Below are 22,557 nucleotides of genomic sequence, written 5' to 3' on the forward strand. Positions count from 1 at the left end.
AATTCATTTTGATAAATACTAAAAACATTTTTTTTGTTTTTTGCAAGGGATGAATTCATGCACATTCACATTTAGTCTAGAACTACACCATATACATTTATTTCTCCTAATATATGGGCAGGAGACTTAGTCAATAAACAGGAAAACAAAAGTAACTGGCGTTATTTTTTTGAAAAAGTAACTCAGATATTCTCTTGTACATTAAAAAGTACTGTGTTGCACTGGTCCTTGGTCTCTCTACACTGGCTTCCTGTACAGTATATGACTGATTTTAAGATCATTTTTATAGTGTATAAATCTTTGCATGGCTTATTATCAGATCTGCTAATTGAGAAGCAGATTGGAAGAAAATTGAGATCAACAAATCAAAATTTACTTAAAATTCTAAAGAACCAAGTTGCACCAAAAACGTTGTAATAGCTTATTACATGACTCCATGTTTTTAAAATACAGATTAAGACACACTTGTTTGTCATTGTGTATTCTTCTTGTTGATTAATAAAAATCATAGGTGATGTTTTTTAAATTATTTCTTATTCTGGTTTTATACTGAGATTGTGTAAAGCAAATTGGTCAACGTGTTGTTTTATAAGTGCTATATAAATAAATTGACAGTGACATTTCTTTTGTACTTTCTTTTGTAAACTTGATCCATTGGTCACAATAAAATTAGGCAATTTCGGTGCATAAATATATTTACAGGTGTGTATATGCTGTGTACGTGTTATTCACTATTATATCCTTTTTTTTATACTGCAGCTTCAATAACCTTTTTTTTATTTTTTTTTAATTATTATTATTTTTTTAGGGTTGCAAAAACAAAGCACATATTCATCATCACCATCATCATTATTATGCCTATTATTAGTATGATTATGATTGTTTTTGTTATACTTTACAAATGTTTTTTTTAATAATATAATATAATATAATATAATATAATATAATATAATATAATATATAAAATGCATTTATTAATATTAATATTAATACATTTGAAATTTATAATTCGCGATATTGTGTTTGTGGTTTTTACCTGATCTCGGATCAGTTTGATACATTTTAGACATTTTTAAGAGACATTTATTCCGGTTTAGACAAGCTCTCCTTAAAACAAATAAGCCCTGCAAATGAATAATCACTGAAAACTATTATACAAACACTTCACATTTAATGGTATTTGATTATTTTAATTGCATTTACTGTATTATACTTTCAATAAAACATATGCGGTGGGATTGTAAAAGCCGGGTGGAAACATCAAGCCCGGAACCTTTTATCGCTGCTGAAGCGCATCGGTCTCATTTAGAGGTTGCATAACATCACCGCACAGGATCAACACGTGAGTCTTTTCGAATATCTTACTTTATGCGACGTTTAGATGAATCGGTTGCTATTTTTTTTGTAGTCAATGTTTGATGCATAGAAGCTTTCCAGCGTCAGTGATTTAGTGGTTGAATTATAAGATGATGTGTAGATCTCACATTATAACATTGAACATACTCCAATTTGCCAAAACGAGTGGTAAAAGATATGTTGGTCAGCACTAGCCGGGGAGAAAATCACCAAAATGTGTACAGCCATATATAAATGTCACATTTCAACCCAAAAGTAAAAACGGGTGAAATATTCGCATGAATAGAGCATATTTAATATTTTTGCACTGGGATTTTCTTGTCGTGCTCTTGACAATTCTCATCACGTTCTCAGCTGGGCTTCACATCTCTGAGGGTTTGTGTTTGGAGCTGTAAACTCCTGCCATGGGCAGATTGAGAAAAGAAACACAACTGGAAAGGCAGACAGGCAGAGCACATCTGAACGACAGCTGCTGCAGATAGAAAGACAGATGTGCAGGTGGAGATACAAGGTAAGATGCAAGATCATTATAACCTCTGCAATACAAGTCGTTGTCATTAGGGATGCATTAAGAAGCAGAAACCATTCATTTAGAAAGTAAATAAAAAGCATTGGGAAAAAATATTGTGCATGCACAATTTCTTAAATGCAACACAGTTAATTAAGGCAAATGTTGTATTTACTGTAAATTACCCTGAGGATCAGTACAATTATTTTGTACTTGTCCCTGTAAAATTACCCTGTTTTGTAAAGTCTTAGTCCACTGCTCACAATGAATGACATTAATTTATTTTGAGCATATATTCCCAGGTGAACGTGTATGTTTGTTTTTTGTTATTCATTTATATGGCAGTTTCTTTTTATTTCTTACGATTCGTTAAAAACATATATGTTTAATTAATTTCAAATGGCCACAAAACAAAGCATAATTCTATTATTGTTATTATTATTATTATATATTAACAGAAATATAGATGCAAGAACAAATGTGATATTTAAAAAAATACTATAATATTAATATATACACTTGTAGGCAAAAAAAAGGGCCAAGCCAAAAAAATGGCTAAATATTTAGCTTTTAATTGTGCATATTTTCTAAAACAGGAGTGCATTTGCTTAATTCTTAGTTATTTCCTTACCAATAATTTAATGGTTAAGACCATTAGAAGTTTAGAGTTTAGGCCTTTTTCTGCCCATGGGGGGAATGTAAACTAATTGCAAACTAATTTCAGTTGAATTCTAAGGCTTCGATTTTTCTATTAGATGCATCATTAATTATTCTAATGTCCACTGAATCATCTAGATGAAGGTTTTTTATGGTACGATACTTTAGAAGTATCACATAACCACTGGAGAGCTTGTTTTGTTTAAGGATGTCCGCACTCTTTCACACGTGTGTGTTGTTATCAGCAGTTTAAGTGTGTGTATTATTGTGTAATGTGATTGTGTGCAGATGGAGTCATGCTTAAAGGAGTAGACGACTGCAACGCTCTTGTTCTGTCCGCCACCAAAACGCCACCAAAACGAAGAAACAAAAAGTAGAGCATCCTGTAGCCTTTGAAATTGATGCATCCTCTTCTCTTAAACATCAATTGTCGTGATGCATGTTTCTGCAGGATTTCCTGCTGCAGAAATACAGTGTGGTCATCATAGATGAAGCTCATGAGCGCAGCGTCTACACAGATATCCTCATCGGCCTCCTGTCACGCATCGTCCCACTCCGTAACAAGGTAACACGCGTGAACATGAGGTTGAATCAGTGTAGTTGGCATGTCTATAATGCGCTCTGTGGTTCACAGAAAGGCTTACCCATGAAGCTGATCATCATGTCGGCAACGCTTCGTGTGGAGGACTTCACTGAAAACAAGAGACTCTTCCGAACTCCTCCACCGGTCATCAAGGTGTCCCATTCATCTATATTATTTATTTTATATGAATATATGGGGCTATAGGGGTTTTATTCCCTCCCAAAAAATTTTTTTTTAATTTCAGTGTTTCAGATTTTCTGTTTAGCAATCAAAAACATGCCTAGTTAGTTGAAATCATGAAACTTACACACAGTCAACAAATTATTCAATGTTTAACAACAACATATGAATAATTAGGGCCCAATGAAATCAGTTTTATTTTTTTCCCAAATTCTATTTTATTTTTCCAAATTCCATGTTATCCATATAATATCAATAAATGATGGATTCTGTTTTTTTTTTTTTTTTCTGGATTCAATTTTAATGGTTAAGTTTAATTTTAGTAATCAAATTTGTCAATTTATTTAAGTTTAACAAAAATAAACAAAAATAAAATTTTAACATCCTATGAAATCTGTTTTTGTTCTTGTTACCAAATTCTGTATTCCGTAAAAAAATTTTTTTGATACATTTTAATAGTTTAATTAAATTGAATTACATTTAATCAATAATAATGTATTAGCAATTAAATTCATAAAACCTAATAGTAAGTCATTTTTTAAATTTGTTATAAAAATAAGACCCTATGAAATGTATTATTTTTCAGATATTCTATCTTTTTGAATTTTTCTGTATTAATGATTTAATACAAATGTATAATTAAAACCTTATACTGTATAAAAACATGGACATAGTGTCTGTGATGTCAGAATGTTCTGTATATGTTATCATTAGGTTGTCACAAAACTCTATGAAGTGTTCTGGGAATGTTATTTCATGGTTGTAAAGAAGCACTTAAAAAACATTCCTTAAATGTTATTATTGAATTCCCAACAAATAACCAAATACGTTGAGGAACCCAACATGTGTTTAAGACACTTCTATATGCAAATGACTTCTGTTATGATCAAGAAAAAGACTGTTGTCTAATATATGACTGTTTTAACACTGTATACAGGTGGAGGCCCGCCAGTTTGCGGTCACAGTTCATTTTAATAAACGCACACCAGTGGATAACTACACTGGAGAAGCTTTCCGTAAGATCTGCAAGATTCACCGTATTCTGCCGCCAGGTCAGTTAAACACACAGACGGAAAACTCATACAGATAAATGATATGCACATATACATGCACATGCAGCACTGCATTATGAATGCATGGATCTAAACCCGTGTGTTTGATGTAGGAGTATTCTGGTGTTTCTGACGGGTCAAGCAGAGGTTCATTCTGTGTGTCGCAGACTGAGGAAGGCTTTCCCTTACAGACCCCAGCGAGGGCACACAGGTGCACAGACACTTCTCTCACTCACTGAATACCTATTATGCCAAAAGGAGCTTTTAAAAACTGAATACACTTTACAATGTCTTGTTTTTGTATGTAAATGTTTAATTGAAATCCCTTAGATAGTTAGATAGCCGTCCCAACAATACAAAACCAATGTTCTTTCAGATTCGATGGAAACAGAAGAAGATCTGAAGAAGTCGAAAAGAGCGAAGAAAAAGAATATGGTATGATGACATCTTTGTAAAAACAAAAAAATGCATGCATTTTCCAATATTACCTTTCATGCAGTGTGTAATGCAGCTGTCTGTGTATGTTGCAAAGCTGACGGTGCATGGTAAATAAAGTTAATGTCTCTAATAAATCTGCCAACTGACCAATCAGAGCAGAGCAGGTCCACGGAAACCTGCCACATAAAGAAGATAATTCTGCAAATGCAATTGCAAAACTTACAGACAACTGGATTTTGAATAGTATCTGTTAATATTCGATAATGCACTGTGAACTAACATAAAGAGTTAACAATGGCATTTATATCATGTGATATTAACAAAATTAATAAATGCCGTTATTTAGCTCATTTGTATTTAGAACCAAACTTGATGAATTTGAATGAAAATGTGATTTAGTCAACAATAGCATACTTCCAGTTGTTGTTGCATGCTATTTTTTATTAAGGCTGCTATGCAGCATCCAGTATATTTATTGCATGAAGTGTGCTGTATTCTGAACACAGTCACAATCTCTGTCTCAGTCCCTCCCGAGGATCAGTCTGGACAGTTACTCGACTCTGCCGGTGGATGAGGGTGATAAGGATCGTCAGGCAGGCATTGATGATGATGATAATGAGGGTTCAGACCTGGAGCTGGAGCTGGGAGATCATCCAGACAGCGATAACGGTGAGAGTCTTACTCTTACATAGGGCTGTGCGATATGGGGAAAATATGTAATTTCGGTTTTTTTTTTGTTTTTGTTTTTTTGGGACAGATATTGCGATTTGATTTGCGAATTTAAATTTGCAAAGTCAAGCTTCAGCTCAATACTGTCAATAATGTGCAGCACAGTATGAGTGTTATTGCCCTGCTTATTATTATTATTTTTTTTTTTTCAGCAGACAAGATTCTAATGGTGTAACTAATTTTATAGAATTAACTTACTGAATTTCACTGAAAATATATATTTTTTTTATATAAATGAAGAACTGTATTTCTTTAGTCAATTATTAAATTATTACATGTACACTGTATTTGGGAAGAGGGGCGAATATGAGAGACATTCAGAGACTGGATGTGTGTGTGGTCTTCTGTATTGGGAATAGCGAACATGCAATAAGAGATAATCTTGGTATGCATTGTGACGCAGCACTTGTAAATTATCTTTTTTTTCAATGTCTGTCTTCAAAGCTTAAGTTACATAACGTTTTTTCTCTAGTTTTAGTTTGCCTAACAGTTTGAGAGTTCGGAGCAGGATCGCGAATGATTTGAGTCAGTTTGGGTATCGTGAATCATTTGAATCAGTTAGGGAGTTCGTAGCCGGATTGCGAATCACTTGAGTCGGTTCGGGAGTTCGGAGCGAGATTGTGAATCATTTGAATCAGTTAGGGAGTTCGTAGCAGGATCGCGAATCATTTGAGTCAGTTCGGGAGTTCAAAGCAGGTTCGCGAATCATTTGAGTCAGTTTGGGGATCATCAGGTGGCGGTTCTACCAGGGTGGCGTGGGGTGGCAAATGTCACCCTAAAAGAAAGCCTTGCCACCCCTGCTGCCACCCCAGTTGGCACCAACAAGTTAAAAGTTATGGCCAATTAGAAGATTTACGAGCGTGAATCTCCAACGTCCGACTGCAGTGAATGCAGCAGCACGAGAGGACGACAGAGCGGCACGAGAGGGAATACAGTAGGAAAGAGGTAAAAATAGATTATCTATCTATCTATAAAGAAATGAAGCTGTAATGAAAGCACAGTGTTAACATAGTTGTAATGTTGACTTTGGGATGATAAATATCAAATTGAAGAATGTTATTTTGCTAACTAACGTTACAGTGGTGTAGTCTACTACTTTATTCCATACTACGTGATGCGTAACCCACTTTTAAAAAGCGTGAGGATACGTAACAACTTAGTTTTGTGTCTGAACTTTCACACTTTCATTCATAAATTCACTCGTCTGTGTTTGAAAAGCAACAAGGATAGGATATAATCGCGGAATTCAGTCACAAATAGAACTTGCTTCATAAAGCAGAACGTCACGGAATTCTGCCATTTTTAAATGAACAAATCAAAAGTAGGGCTGTACATTTAATCAGATCTCGATATGGACTAGTGTCTGTGAATATTAAAGGTGTTGTTATACACAGGGCCGTCGCAAGTGGGGTGAAAGGTGGTGACGATTATAGGGGGATGAGTGGGGGCCCCCGGCAATCTCAACCGTCTAGCTGAGGCTCTCCTTTGCGAAGTTCTCCTCGAACTTCCTCCTGCACCTGAACGAACAAATACAAATCGCAGTTTAAACAAACAGAAAAGGATGTGAAAAAGCCCAATTCAGCACCGCGGTGTTCTGGCGTTTAGGGCTCAAGCTGAGAAAGGCATCTCAAAACACTTGAACACAGAATTTGCCTCTTTTTGCTCTTGTGCCGACAAATACATGCAAAATATGTCAAAATACCTGTCTTTTTTGCTCGAAAAACAGTTGGTTATGTCTTAAGTGAAAGTAAACCGTTGAGAAAAAAATGGAATGTGTATTATATTGGATGCGTTAAAGTGTCTTAAAGTAACCGTGCCTAATTTAGCTACTGGCTGCTGTAATGTTTTAAATTAAATTAAGAAAATCACTCATTGCTCTTAACTGAATTACTCCATAGTTTTAACAAGAATTAGTGCACAGTCAAACAAAAAATTATTTAGACACCATATATATATATATATATATATTAGTGCTGTCAAAATTAGCGCGTTAACGCATTCGATTAATTTGAAATATTTAACGCGTTAAAAAAAAATAACGCAATTAACGCGGTTGCAGTTTTTTTTATTTTCAGTTGTGGCCTATGTTTGTTCAACGTGCAAAGAAATATGGATAAGACCAAGGAAGGACTTTTAGACGGAAAGTTTCAGTATAAAACTCTGCCGGATTACTCTTCAGTCTGCCACAAGAAACATTATTGTTCATTCAGTCTGCCACAAGAAACAGCAACATTAAAATCATGAACTCAAATGTCATTGTTTAAAAAACAAAAAAAACAATGACTGTAACAGTGCGTAAATCAGACCTTTCTGTAACGCTAACGTTAATAAGCTTAAACGAAAATAAACGAAATAATTGTGTAGCGGAGTATTTTTTGTACACAGTGCCGCGAACTGTCAATCACTCCTGTACGCGTGCATCACTGTCCTCCTCAGCTGCAGCAACTTGCGCTCTCTCTCTTCATCAAGCTTTAAAACAAAAAGGGGACAAAAAGATCATATTGTCTTTGTGCATAGGCTATGGATTAATTAGATAAATGAATATCTAAATTTGTGCCTTGCCGTCTATGGTATTTTTTTAGAACTTAGAAAAAAGATGCTGCAGCCAATGAACAGCCAGCGGGGGCTGCAGGACGACTCAACCTCCGCAGACAGTTTTTAATGTTTATCAGACAATAAATACTCAAGATTTTGCTTTAGTATAACTCACAACGAGTTTCACACACCTTCTCCGGCCACGTTGAGTTGTTGACACTTAACAGTGGGAAAAGCGACACATGCGCTATTCACTTGTATAACTTAAGGGTGAATGGGTAATGTAGTTTCTGCTCTGGGTGGGATGAATTAGGAAGCTTGCATTGTGAAGGGCGCTCTGAAAATCGGCAGTGCAGGTAAAATATTAAAACCTCTATTAAAACAGATGTCCAAATGAGCGTACCGGTACGCTACAAGCACGTTCTGGGCGCACGGAGAGGTGGCGGTACACTCAAGAGCTATAGTTGGAAGTGGCGGTACTGAGTACTGGTGCATACTGGCCCACTTAAAGCACTGGCAATGACTATACTTTGGAATTTTTTTGCAGTCCACTTAGAATTCAACATGGAAATCATTTTTGTCTATTATTGGCATTGATTGTTTTGAAATTCAAATGGTACTTACATGCCTGTGTTTTTATTTCTGTAATAAATATGGCTTTCAAGCCAACAGTTAATTTGGAGGATATTGATGGTTTATTGCAGGTATGTTGTTTACATGAGAAAATCTGTGTTACAAGTTAAACAAAAATTCCAATAAACAATCATATTTTGAATTTAAATAGTTTCTTTGTCTTGAGTTTACATTAATTATTTACATTTTACATTTACATATCCAAAAAGTTTCAGTCTTTTAATTGCGATTAATCGCGATTAATTTTAAAAAATTGTGCGATTAATTAGTTAATTTTTTTTAATCGATTGACAGCACTAATATATATATATATATATATATATATATATATATATATATATATATATATATATATATATATATATATATATATATATATATATAATGAATAGTAGGTGCAGGACACTATAATTAATTTAGGTAAGTGAGTAAAATAATACATAAATAGCAAAATAAAGCGAACTGTGACATGTTATACCCCCCAAAAAACTCTCCTGACCTGAACCCCATAGAGAATCTGTGGGATATTGTGAAGAGAAAGTTGAGAGACGCAAGACCCAACACTCTGGATGAGCTTAAGGCCTCTATCGACGCATCCTGGGCCTCCATAACACCTCAGCAGTGCCACAGGCTGATTGCCTCCATGCCACGCCGCATTGAAGCAGTCATTTCTGCAAAAGGATTCCCGACCAAGTATTGAGTGCATAACTGAACATAATTATTTGAAGGTTGACTTTTTTTGTATTAAAAACACTTTTCTTTTATTGGTCGGATGAAATATGCTAATTTTTTGAGATAGGAATTTTGGGTTTTCATGAGCTGTATGCCAAAATCATCAGTATTAAAACAATATTATCATATTAAAGTGACCGTTCGCAAATACCCGCCTCGTTTAGTTACTTTGTGACAAGCCAGGCCACTCCCACGAGTCACGCAGAGAAAAATACATAGTGGGGCAAAGACTATGTTACACTGAGTGATTACGCGCCGACATACAAGAGAGAGTTCAGAGCAGCCTACTGGGATGCCAACTGTTCCGTATAGAGCATCACAGTCCTTCCCACAGGCCGAGAGACCTTTGGTAAATTGTAAAAAATTCATACCTAAAGAGTTTTAGAGCATTTTCTGAAGATAACCAGCTGTGGCTGAACTCATAAGCATACAACATATAATTTTGAGTAAAAAAATGAAGAGAAAATCCAAAAAAAGTAAAAACTACAAGATTGTGTACATATTTTGATTTCGAGCGAAGGAACTACTCATCCCATAAACCACCGCGCCTCACTGAAGTTGACTGAAGCCACAACCGCGAACGAGCCTTTTGAGCAACTTCCAAATCTGACGACGACCATGCAAACTTTTGAAGTTACAGTAGCCTAGTTAAAGTGGACGATAATGCTAACTAACGTTACCAACATCCCTGCAAAACTCACCAAAACTTTGTAGGTCTTGTCTGGCCCTTACAAAACCCACAAGCTGACCCTCGGACACGCTACACTCAACTAATGTTACATGACCTGATCTAAAGTGGTTTTCACCCCTTTGAACACTTTTGTGTTCCTCCTTGAAAAAAGCCATCATGGCAGCCAAGGAGATCATGATTGCACTGATAAGTCTACTGTACAAAAACGCAACACAGGTTTTTATTTTATTTTATTTTTTTATTAATGATCTTCGGTCTTCATGGACCTCTGCGGGTTTTAACCAGATGGTTACACGAGTTCCACCAATCAGATGCATCACTGTGGGATTTTTCAGGATTGTGGGTAATGAAGTACTTATCCAAGACATCGCAAATGAAAGGCATTTATCTCAAAACAAGGTTTAGTGCCCCATGAACTTTTGCCGTTTATATGAGCATATACTGTCGCCTAGTACAGCCGTAGCTGGTTTTAAGTCTACCATGTGTGGTTACATTTTTATGGCTTATACCCCAACTGTTAATGCAGAAATTGTATTGAATTCTTACTTCCGGCACCGGCTGTGGGCGGGACTGTGATGCTCTATAGATCTGACCATGTAGACGCCATAATACCACTCTGTCTCTCTCTTCTGCTTTCCGTATTTTTTTCTTTTTTTTTATTTATTTATTTTTTTTTAATGGTGGGCGTTTGCACAGTTGGCTAGAGCAGTGCTGATTGGGGAGGACGCTCACTCTAGGTTAATAAGGTTAATAAGTCTGTCACTCAAGGCATGCATATGTCTGGAACATACTAATATCGCGTCCACATTATTATTATTAGCAAATCGCAACGTCTCAAATCGCGATTTCAATTAATCGCAAAGCCCTACTCTTACATATGCAGGTGAGTTTCCTCTGTGCTTGACTCTGTGTGTTAATGTGTTTTTGCTGTGTTCAGAGGAGAAGGCCGATCCGTCCATCCCGCTGTATGTGCTTCCTCTCTACTCTCTGTTGGCTCCTGAGCAGCAGGCAAAGGTATGTGCCTTACTTCAGTGTCCTGGAATAACACTGGAGTGACATTATTGTCCAATAAAATAGTGTTTTACCACATTTCACCAATGAACATAATTTTTTATTTATTTATACATTTATTGATTTAATATTATAGTATAAATAAATATAATTTCCTGTAATTAATAACATAATTTGTAATATTTTAAAGCTTTTAATGTCAGTGTTTCAAGAGAAAATGGAGTACATTGACTATTTAATAAATATATATTGATTTACTTTAACTTTAAGCAATATAAATTACATAATACTATAACATAAATTAATTTTTTGTAATAATATAAATAATTTTTGGAGCCACTTCTGGAGTACAATGACGAATTTTAACTTTTTTTTTTATTTTTTATACGATATTTTTAGGCCATAATAACAGAAAAGCTTATATAATATAATATAATATAATATAATATAATATAATATAATATAATATAATATAATTAGTGCTGTCAAAGAATTAATCGCATTCCAAAATAAAAGTTTTTGTTTGCATAATATGTGTGTGTTATGTGTATATTTATTATGTATACATAAATACACACACGCACAGTATATATTTAAGAACATATTTACATGTCTATAATTATATTTTTAGATAATTTATATTAGAACTAAATGCATAAATGTATATTCATATATTATATTTAATACATTTAATATAATATAAATGTATTTTATTTTAAAATTACTTTTTACATTTTATCCAAGGATTTAGTCTGATTATGTTTCTACAAATAATCAACAGGAACTTTTTGCAAAATTACAAATTCTGAACGTGTAAAATGTCATTTTGTAAACAAAAATTGTAAAGTATTTTTGATTATTTAGCTTTAAAATGAATGAAATAATTTCTTTATAAAGCACAGATATGCAACAGTGGCTGAATGCTGCACAGAACCAAGTTCAACATTTATAAAGATTAATAAAAATAATCAATATGGATGATGATGATATAAATGTCCATTGATGAATAATGGTAAAATGCTGCCTTAAGTGTACCATAACCCTCAAATGAAATAAAAATGAAAACATTAGTTACAGTTATTGTAGTATTCAGATGTGGTGTGTGTGTGTGTGTGTGTGTGTGTGTGTGTGTTCAGGTTTTCCGTCCTCCTCCGGCCGGAGCGCGTCTGTGTGTCGTCGCGACTAATGTAGCCGAGACGTCTCTGACGATCCCCGGCATCAAGTATGTCGTGGACTGCGGTCGAGTGAAGAAGAGGTTTTATGACAGAGTCACAGGCGTCTCCTCCTTTAAGGTCACCTGGATCTCACAGGCTTCAGCCAATCAGAGGGCAGGAAGGGCGGGCAGAACGGAGCCGGGCCACTGCTATAGGTCAGAATCTGACAGTGTTGTATTAAAGAGGCATCTGAAGGAGAGGAAGCGTGTGATATTAAAGTGACTTAATATTTGTGTATGTGTGTGTAGGCTCTACTCGTCCGCTGTGTTTGGAGATTTCACTTTGTTTTCGGAGGCTGAAATCACACGGCGTCCCGTCGATGACCTCGTCCTTCAGATGAAAGACCTCAACATTGAAAAGGTTTCCTTTCATTACCTGAAAACATGACTGGTTATGGGTTTGCTGTTATTGATATATGTTGCATGTTTTTAGGTTGTGAATTTCCCGTTCCCGACTCCTCCCTCTCCCGAGGCGCTGATCTCTGCCGAACAGCTCCTGATCTCTCTGGGAGCGCTGGAGGAACCGCCTCGACACGGACGGTACTGACCAGTTTCTCCTCTCTTTTACTCATCCTTCATTATTTCCTCTCACTGATCCATTTCATGTGCAGAAAGGAATATCAGCAAGCAGTTAGACTTAGATGTTTGCTTTTATTACAGATATACACTGGCGTATGAAAAACACCCAATTAAAATGTAATCAAATTGTATAGATTTGCATATGAGGGATAAACTCAGAAATTTCACAGCCTTTCTGTGTAACGGTATGAAGTGTAAAATATTAAGATTATGCCTTACTAAGTATTACAAAATAAGTAATATAATCTATTACTTTATCACTCTTATGGTTATTAATTTATTTAATGTATCAAATATTTATATATTTATTGTAATGTTCATGTAAGAAAATGGTTAATAAACACTTGAATATGAACTGCAGGTCCTATAAAAAAATGTTGTAGTTAGTTAGAATTTGAGTATACCGTTATAGTTTTTATTAAAACAAAATTTTTATTTTTACATTTTTAGTTTTAAATTTAGGTATTAGTTATTTAGCTCCGATTTTTAGTAATTTAATTGTGTGTGTTTGGCTATTTTTATTTGTTTCTTTTAAATTTGTCTTTGTAGTTCATATAAATTGTCAATTTTAGTTATTTTAATTAAACTATACGAAAATGATAAATGTTGCTTTGGCAGCTAGATGAAAAATAAGTTTAATGTTTACTTAAGTTGACTTCTAATTTCAGTTAATATTTATTTTAAGTATCTTTTTTTTTTTTTGTGGTTAAGTTTTATTTGTATTTTTAGCTACTATTTAGACACAATAAAAGTCCTGAAATTAAATTTTTTTGTATATAAGTGTAGCTGTAAATACAAGATATAAAATGTAAAATATGTATGATAAATATTGCACATATTTTCATATTACATATTAGGGATGTCAACGATTAATCGATGATCGATTAATTGTCGATAAGAGATGCAATCGATTAAGGCTATCGATGGTCGGTTAACCGATTCAGTGTTGGGCTGCGTGCGGCTCATGCGCACTCAACACGTGCGAGCGGCTGTGAGTGCAGTGACGATATATAAAAGCATCATCATTCATTCACAATGTACAAATTAAGCTTTTAATGTGATTTAAACTTTAAAGTACATTAAAATAGAAACAAAATAAAAGTTCTTCAACATTAAATGCAATAGAAATGTAGTTACTAATCATTTCATCAGATAACTGTTTTATATCGTGCGCTTTGCAGGGCTGCGGGAAACAGTTATTAAAATCGAAAGATAATAAAATAAACCTGGGAAATTAGAGGGTTAGACGATGAAGATTTATGAAAAGAAACAATGCCTAAATATACTGAATTTGTGGAAATTCGTGACCAACCGGCAAACCAGAACAAAGCCGCGTAAATGAAGACTATGGGGTCCAAAAGCATAGTCGCGATTTAACATTTTCCAGTTAACCTATTATTCCTCTAATAAACAAAGCTTTTATACCACACTTGTCATAATCAGATCTTATCATTTCTAAATAAATAACTGCTGGATTCAAAACAGCGATTAATAGGCGCAGTGACCGACACATTCCTGGAGCATTCACTGCTGTCACTAAACGGTGACGCCGAGCATCGTTCACAAGTTTCTGCATGGACCTGACTAGGGCACAGGTTCTAAGCCCTGGGACAAAATGGGATGCTTTAAGGAAAGTTTATAGCCTACTAAGTAATAGGCCCAACATAAAAATAACAATTTGTTTTCATGTTTTTTTTTTTTTTTTTTTTTTAAATAGGCTATGCGAAATATATCCGACTTAAATAGGCTAATTAAGATTAACGGATTTAAAACAGAAGTGTGGGCGCTCCATAAGTTCACAAAAAAAAAAAAGGATGACAACGCATTCTGTTTGTTTGCTTTATTTTACAAGAGCACAAATCTTCTGTTTTTATTGTGAGTGTGCACAAATGAAAGTAAACACTTTTGCGGAAAATATATATATTTTTTAATGTCTCAGCTGTTTCGATCGCCCCGGAGCCTGCTGCACACGTATATTCTAGCGATTCAAACTTACATCGCAGTCTGTTCATTATCAAAATAAAATGTCAACTAAACATTAAAAGGTTACACTGGTCAGTTTAAATAGACCGTAGTATACCGGTCCACTCTGCTGTTATGCCAAGGACGTTTTTGCTCAAATGAAGAGGATCATCTTTTCCGTCTATATGCGAATGCGTGTTAAGTACAAGCCTAGTTTACATTATAAATAATAGTTTAACATTCAAATACATTGCGAATATGGAAACATTTCGATTTGTGCCGAATGAGACATGAGCAATAACCTCCAAATAAATCTAGCCAAAGCCGCGCTCGCTCATCCTCGTCTGCACGCATGCACTGTCACGATCTAATGCGCTGTATGCCGGATTTTTAAAAATCTGACATTTTCTAGGACAGAATCCAGCAGGATCAAATTAATGTGAGCAACTGTGTTTTGGTGCAGCAGCGCCGATGTAGTTCACTTAATGTGCAGCGCAGTCACACGCGCTCCACATTTCGGATAATTTTATACAATAATGTCAGTTGAAAACATTGCAATTGTGCTTTAAAATACAACAACGAGCACCACAAAACCATTTAAAGAGGCGCGTTCAGCGTTCTCCGTGCGGGATTGGAAACTGTCAACAAAGTAAAATGACCTCAAAAGTATGGCGCGCTCTCTTCATTTTTTCAAATGATCATAATCGCATCTATTCATTTTATAATCCTGCTACTAGCATTTTATTCAGACTAAAACCTCTTTAATTCAAGTGAGAAAGCGTTTTGTGTGTGTGTGTGGCTTTTGCACATCCTGTCATACCGCTGACTGCGTGCCTACAATAGACGCATTTTGCAGTATTATGGTTAACGATTAATCGATTAATTGATCGTTAATTTAAACGACGATCGATCATGGAAATAATCGAAATTTGACATCCCTATTACATATTATTAATATCATGTCTATTTAACTAAATACTGTATGATTAAAACAGATACTGTATTTATTGTAATGTGTTCAAAATACTTCATAACCACATGCATGTAAATGAAAGGTTCGATAAAATGATTTTCCACAAAACCCTGACAGTCACCTGTAATATTGATTAAATTTAAAGCTTTGTACGTATTAAAAATTGTGATAGTTGTAAATTATTTCACGAAGTTGTTAAATCCTCCAGACCATCAGTTGTGCCCTTTAGACTTTTCTCTTTCATTTCTTCGTTCATTCTTAACCCGTTCCTCTCTCTCTCTGACGTAGTTTGAGTGAGATGGAGAGAGCGCGTCTGTCGTGTCCCATAACCCCTCTGGGTCGAGCGATGGCAGCGTTTCCCGTAGCACCGCGGTACGCTAAGATGCTAGCGCTGGGCCGTCAGCAGGGCTGTATGCCGTATATCATCACTATAGTGGCAGCCATGACCGTCAGAGAGATCTTTGAGGACTACGACAGGTGCTTCTCATCACACATACACCTTCACTTCTGTTGATATAGTTCAGAAGCAACATTAGGAAACGCCAGAGCTCAGACCTGTCTCTCTCTGGGTTTCTCAGGCCTGCGGCCAGCGAGGAGGAGAGCACTCAGATGGCAGGGAAGAAAGCCAGATGTGTCCAGATGAGGAGGTTATGGGCTGGGCAAGGACCGTCGGTTCAGCTCGGAGATCTGATGGTTCTGCTGGGTATGAGTTCGATTTGGATTTGGAGGTTGAATGTTCAAAAATTTCAAGTCATTTGAACATAGACAGATGATAAATGGGAGAAGGCAAAATAAAAGTGCTTCTGACTGTTAATAGCCAAATAGAAACAAACTGCTATATATATATATATATGCATGCATGTGTCTGTCATTAATTCTAGCGGGTGTGATGTTGATGGTTATTTAGGGGCGGTTGGTGCTTGTGAATTTGCGGGCTGTACTCGTCAGTTCTGTGAGGAAAACGGCCTTCGGTACAAAGCCATGCTAGAAATCCGAAGACTACGAGGACAGCTGACCAATGCTGGTACACACACGCACACACACACACACACACGTGTGATTATTATTTGTGTCTGTGCATTGATCCGTGTCTCTGTCTCAGTGAACGCCGTGTGCTCTGACGCTGGTGTATTCGTGGATAATAAGATGGCTCCTCCGACAGAGTCTCAGGTGCTGTGTTTACGACAGATCGTACTGGCAGGTTTAGGAGATCACATCGCCAGACGAGTGCAGGCCGAGGAGCTGCTCGACCCCAAATGGAGGAACGGCTACAAGGTGCCTGAAAGATTGCTTCTGATTTTGCTGTTGAATTTCACAGTTGTGAAATGAATAAGAAAATGTATATGTGTTTGTGTGTTTCAGACTCCTCTGTTGGATGATCCAGTGTTCATTCACCCATCATCTGCCCTTTATAAGACGCTTCCAGAGTTTGTTGTTTATCAGGAAATCATGGAGACCACCAAAATGTACATGAGAGGTGTGTGTGTGTGTGTGTGTGTTTATAGACTATGTCTAATGCATTGCCCTTTCAATGCATTTCTTTATATTTTTTATAAATAATGTTTTGTGTCTCTGACTCAGTTCAAGTTTATTTGTATAGCACTTTTTATGATACAAATCATTGCAAAGCAACTTTAACGAACATTTAGTTTTTTACAATCTTAAGTAGTAGCTTATCAGTGGTGACTCTGTTTATGTGCATATGACAGACATTTTCAGAAAATTTTTACAAGACGTAGTCAACCAGATGATGAACATTTAACAGCAATTATTATATGCAATCACACTTGTAGGAATATTTAATATAATATTTTATTATATAAAATATCCGTTTTGTTTCTTGCAGGTGTTTGTGCCATTCAGGCCGAATGGATTCCGAAGCTCCTCCCACAATACTGTCACTTCAGTGCTCCGGAGGAAAGCCCCGCCCCCTGGCTCTGCCCACTGAGCGGCCGAGTGAAGTGTCATCAGCAGAGCACCTTCTGTAAGAGCTGCTGTCTGTGCCCCTGTCCTCAGCCAGAGTTCAGTGTGTGTGTGTGTGTGTGTGTGTGTGTGTGTGTGTGTCACATGATGTGGGTGTTTGTATGAACATGGGTGTGTCTCTCTCCACAGACAGAGTCAGTTGGAAGCTTCCTGCCATTGAGATGGATTACCCAGAGGGCCTTGAACATTACAAACTGTTTGCAAAGTTTTTCCTGGAGGGCCAGGTGAAATTTATGAGTGTGTGTGTGTCTGTAAATGTGGGTGTCAAACCAAAATAACATGGAATTGACAGTTAATCATTCTGCAATAAAGTACAGGTAAATAGTAAACCTGTTTAAAACCGCGGCATGTTGGTAATTAAAGGGGGGGTGAAATGCTCGTTTTCACTCAGTATCCTGTTAATCTTGAGTACCTATCGAGTAGTACTGCATCCTTCATAACTCCAAAGAGTCTTTAGTTTTATTATATTCATAAGAGAAAGATAGTCTGTACCGATTTTTACCGGAAAAACACGATCGGCTGGAGGCGTGACGTGTGGGCGGAGCTAAAGAATCACGAGCGTCAGTAGGCTTTTGCGTTGAACGCGTTTGGAAACTGTGGCATTACCGTGAGGGAAAAAACATCATCCAAAACAAACCATGGCTTACAGTCAGATTCAGCCGTTTATTTATGATCCAGAATCAGATCCAGAAGCTGAAACTGAACGAAAGCAGCAGCAGCAACGACTCACTCCGAGCGGGGCTCGAACCCGGGTCTCCGATGGGAGGCGGACGCACTAACAAGGAGGCAGAGATATTTGAAGCAGTTTTACTCACCGCCTGCGATTCCAACACACGATTGTGACCCTTTTTCGTTGGGATTGCATCATCCTTAAGAAATAAACGATACGCAAATCCGTCGTCAAACTGGGCCTTGTGAACAAGCATCTTCGAAATGCAGGGAACAAACAAAAACTCCGTTGATGCTCTGTAAAAATAAACTCCATCCACTGGTCTCTTAATGCTGTTTTTTTTGGTAATCTGTGCAGGGTTGTCTTGCCCTGGCAACCAAAAACACACTCCTTTTGTGACATTTCGTGACGCTCTCGCTCTGATCAGTGAAGTCTATGGTGCTCTCAGTGCTCTGCTATACGGGAGTGCGCTCTTCCGGCAGAAGTGCCTTAGCACCCATATAAGGAAATTCCGCTCCATCTAACGTCACACAGAGCCATTCTCGAAAAAAACTTTCTGAAACTTGTGACAAACCGGAAGAGGTATTTTTGGAACAGAAATACTCCTTCAAACGTACAACTTCATTTTTGAAACTTTGTCCATGTTTAGCATGGGAATCCAACTCTTTAACAGTGTAAAAAACTCAGTATGCATCAAATAGCATTTCACCCACCCTTTAAGATATTAAATATTAAATACATTGTTGTTCGATAAGTCTCTTCTGCTCACCAAGGTTGCAGTTATTTGATCAAAAATATGGTAAAAACAAAAATATTATAAAATATTATTGTAATTTTAAATAACCATTTTCTATGTTAATATATTATACAATGTAATTTATTTCTGTAATGCGCAGCTGTATTTTCAGCGTCATTCCTCCAGTCTTCAGTGTCACATGATCTTCAGAAATCATTCTAATATGCTGATTTGCTGCTCAAATTTTTTTTTTTTTATTATTAACAATTGTGCTGCCTCGTATTTTTGTGGAAACTGATTTTTTTTTTTTTTTTTTAATATAAAGTTCAAAAGAAACATTTATTTGAAATAGAGATCTTTTGTAACATTATAAATATCTTTACTGTCACATTTGATCAATATAATGCATCCTTGCTGAATAAAAGTATTCATTTTTAAAAATAAAATACAAATCTTACTGACCAAAACTTTAAACAGCATTGTAAATACATAAATTGAAATCTAGCATATTGGTGATTCATGGTAGCATATTCATAAACCACGGTGTTTCTGTAGAAAGTGATGTGTGAACTTACTCCTGCCTGGATTTCTGCAGGTTTGTCCCAAGATTGAGCAGTTCAGCAGGTGTTTACTGTCGTCACCCTCCACCATGCTGAAGACATGGGCCAAGTAAGATCTGATGCACACTTAAAGGTTTGTATGAAGTGTAAATAGAGTTGTTGTGGAATAATCTCCTGCTGTTGATCTCAGGCTGCAGCCGCGGACTGAAGCTCTTCTGACGGCGCTGGTGTCCGAGAACGTCAACAACAGAACGTCTTTAGAAGCTGCGTGGAAGAAAGATGAAAGATGTAAGTTGCTATGCATATGAAAATGTCTTGCTTTCTTGTGGTCATTTAGTGGACATTGATTTTACTGGATTCCAGACCATGCAGTGCATACATATCATGATAAACTACTAGGGATGGGTACTGAGACCCAGTTTTAAACTGGCAGCGAGACTAAATTATGAAAGACCGTAGTATCAGTAAGATCTGACGGTATCTTTTCGGTACTGGAGGTACTGTACTGTATCTTTGCTTAATGTTATCGTGCACATTTTATCTCCCCAAATATTTCTAATTTGCGATCATATTGAGACGTTTGTCTGAGAGATCTGCGAGATCTCTCATGCGCGCCGTGGATGCTGTCAGTCACACACACACACACACACACACACACAAGAACGAGCGCGGTACATGCATAACAGTACGAAAACTCCCGCTTAATACAAAGAGTGACGATGGCGGAGAGAGCAAAACGTTCCAAAGTGTGGTTATACTTCACTAGAGTTGATGCAGACAATGCTCGTTGTCATAAGTGCAACAACATTTTTGCATGTAAGGGCGGAAACACAAGCAATATGTCAAAGCATCTTTCAAAAGTGCATTATGTGCAGACAGAGAAATGCAAAGTTTTCGACTGCCTAGCTAGATCGTCTCTGGTTGTTGCCCCATCTATGTCAGGTACGTTATGTATGCTAAAATCATGTTGAATCAACATTGTTCACGCCATTTAAAATAAATGTAAAAACTCCCTAGTTTGCTAACCTAACGTAGAAGTTCTGTTTATAAAAATATAGTTTATTACATATGTTTTACATTCATTGGTTTTTTTGTATAATAGCTATTTGTTCAAACATGGCTGTTTCTTGCGTTACAAATAATTGTTTTATTAATTTTACATAAAAAAAAGAAATGTTAATTCTGTTCTCAACTTGTTCTTAAAAAAAACACACACACCCACAACACAAAGTACCGATAAGAATACCGTTAAAGTACCGGACCATTAAGCAGTATCGGTAAGAGTAGTAATACCGTTAAAACCTTAACGATACCCATCCCTATAAACTACTATTCAAAAGTTTAGAATCAGTATCACATTGTATTGATCAAAAATTTACATTTATAATATAACACAAGATTTTTGTTTCCTGTTTAAAAAAAAAAAAAAAAAAAGGTAATTGTTTTTCGCAATTCTGCCTTTTTTTCAGAATTGCAAGAATTGCAAAATGTAAACTAACAATTGCAAGATACAAATACTTTGTTTTTTTTCTCAGAATTTTTACATTTTGTGTCTGAATCTTTTTTTTTCTGACTTCAAAGAATTCTATTAGTTTTGTTCACACCACTGAAAAAAAAAAGAAAGGTCATTTGAATCTAAATCTCACAATTCTGACTTCTGTTCTCAGAATTGCAGGAAACGAAGTCTGAATTTTGAGACATAAACCCAGAATTGCAAGAAAAGATGTAGAAATTGTGAGATAAAAAGTCACAATTACATAGGAAATCATTTTTATTATTATATTTCACAATATTATTGTTTTTGCTGTGTTTTTCATCAAATAAATGCAGCCATTTGAGTTTCTTAAAAAATAAAATACCAACCCCTAACTTTTGAAAGCCAGTGTATGTATTGAATGTAATTTAATATAATCTATAATGAGTTGAAAGAGACAAAAATGTCTTTATTTTCCCACTATAGATCTGCTGTCAGCGTTTTGTCAGTGGCTCCCTGAGTCTCTTCATGCAGAGGTCAGTAAAAGCTGGCCACCGATCTGACTCACGGACCAGCACTGGGCTTTTTAATCAAACGCAGTACAAGCGTGCCGTAAGACATTTATAACGAACAGGATCTTCCTGCTTGTGCCTCATTCTCTGACATCACACGGATGGATTCCTCTGAAAGCCTGTGGACAGATGAAGACTTCAAGTGTAAAATGATGTCAAGATCTCACGCAGACTGCTTTTTGTAAAAATCTTCAGATCAGAGCACAAAAACAAATAAATTCCTCTGTCTCCATACTGTCTGTTCTGGTCTTTAACACACTACAGAACGTTTGCTAACAGCATTGAGCATCACTATTGTTATTCTGAATAGTGTTAGTGATGTAATCAAACCGCAGTGATTTGCTCCAGATATTAATGATTCTTTGTCTTGTTGAGGTGTGCTGGTACTTTACTAAGTAATCAGATGTACTATTTTTACCTTCTTGACCATAACACAGTAGTTGGACAAGAGTATGGAAAAAATATTATGGAAGTCAATGGCTACCGTCAACTGGTTACCAACATTCTTCAAAATATCTTCTTTTGTGTTCAAACTCATACCGGTTTGCAAGGTGATTAAATGAGAACATAATATTTATTTTTGGTTAAACTATTACTTAAAAGGAAAAAGCAGAGCCATAGACAATTTATCCTACCCGTCAGATTTTCCTACTCTGGTTTTATTAATATCGTGTCCTTAATAATTAAATTAATAAATTTGATAATATCTGCAATCATATTGATAATTGGC

The 22,557-nt window shown here is 36.0% G+C and overlaps 1 protein-coding gene and 1 long non-coding RNA gene across 2 annotated transcripts; both read left to right on the forward strand.

Annotated features, from left to right (window-relative positions):
* The first annotated feature begins 1,201 nt into the window (after positions 1-1,201).
* Positions 1,202-2,871, forward strand: LOC113052845 (uncharacterized). Its single transcript, XR_003277119.1, has 2 exons — positions 1,202-1,867; positions 2,810-2,871. It is a non-coding gene; the product is annotated as an uncharacterized LOC113052845 (long non-coding RNA).
* Positions 2,872-2,960: 89 nt separating this feature from the next.
* Positions 2,961-22,061, forward strand: LOC113052815 (DEAH (Asp-Glu-Ala-His) box polypeptide 37). Its single transcript, XM_026217270.1, has 20 exons — positions 2,961-3,086; positions 3,156-3,257; positions 4,222-4,340; positions 4,453-4,547; positions 4,713-4,771; positions 5,299-5,443; positions 11,032-11,108; positions 12,242-12,474; positions 12,568-12,679; positions 12,752-12,858; positions 16,121-16,309; positions 16,411-16,535; positions 16,740-16,856; positions 16,935-17,107; positions 17,195-17,309; positions 17,679-17,816; positions 17,945-18,039; positions 19,817-19,890; positions 19,972-20,069; positions 21,742-22,061. The coding sequence occupies exons 1-20, from the start codon at positions 2,961-2,963 to the stop codon at positions 21,816-21,818; spliced, it is 2,376 nt and encodes a 791-aa protein (XP_026073055.1). The 3' UTR covers positions 21,819-22,061.
* The last annotated feature ends 496 nt before the right edge of the window (positions 22,062-22,557 follow it).

The sequence above is a fragment of the Carassius auratus genome, chromosome 33, assembly GCF_003368295.1.
Source record: "Carassius auratus strain Wakin chromosome 33, ASM336829v1, whole genome shotgun sequence".
NCBI classification, from domain to species: Eukaryota; Metazoa; Chordata; class Actinopteri; order Cypriniformes; family Cyprinidae; genus Carassius; species Carassius auratus.

What these genes read in the sequence shown, in the direction of transcription:
- LOC113052815 (XM_026217270.1), top strand. Translation starts at nt 2,961, where the DNA reads ATGTTTCTGCAGGATTTCCTGCTGCAGAAATACAGTGTGGTCATCATA. An exon ending in CGTATTCTGCCGCCAGGTCA is followed by an intron (nt 4,341 to 4,452) that starts GTTAAACACACA and finishes TTGATGTAGGAG; the next exon opens with TATTCTGGTGTTTCTGACGG. An exon ending in GAGCCGGGCCACTGCTATAG is followed by an intron (nt 12,475 to 12,567) that starts GTCAGAATCTGA and finishes ATGTGTGTGTAG; the next exon opens with GCTCTACTCGTCCGCTGTGT.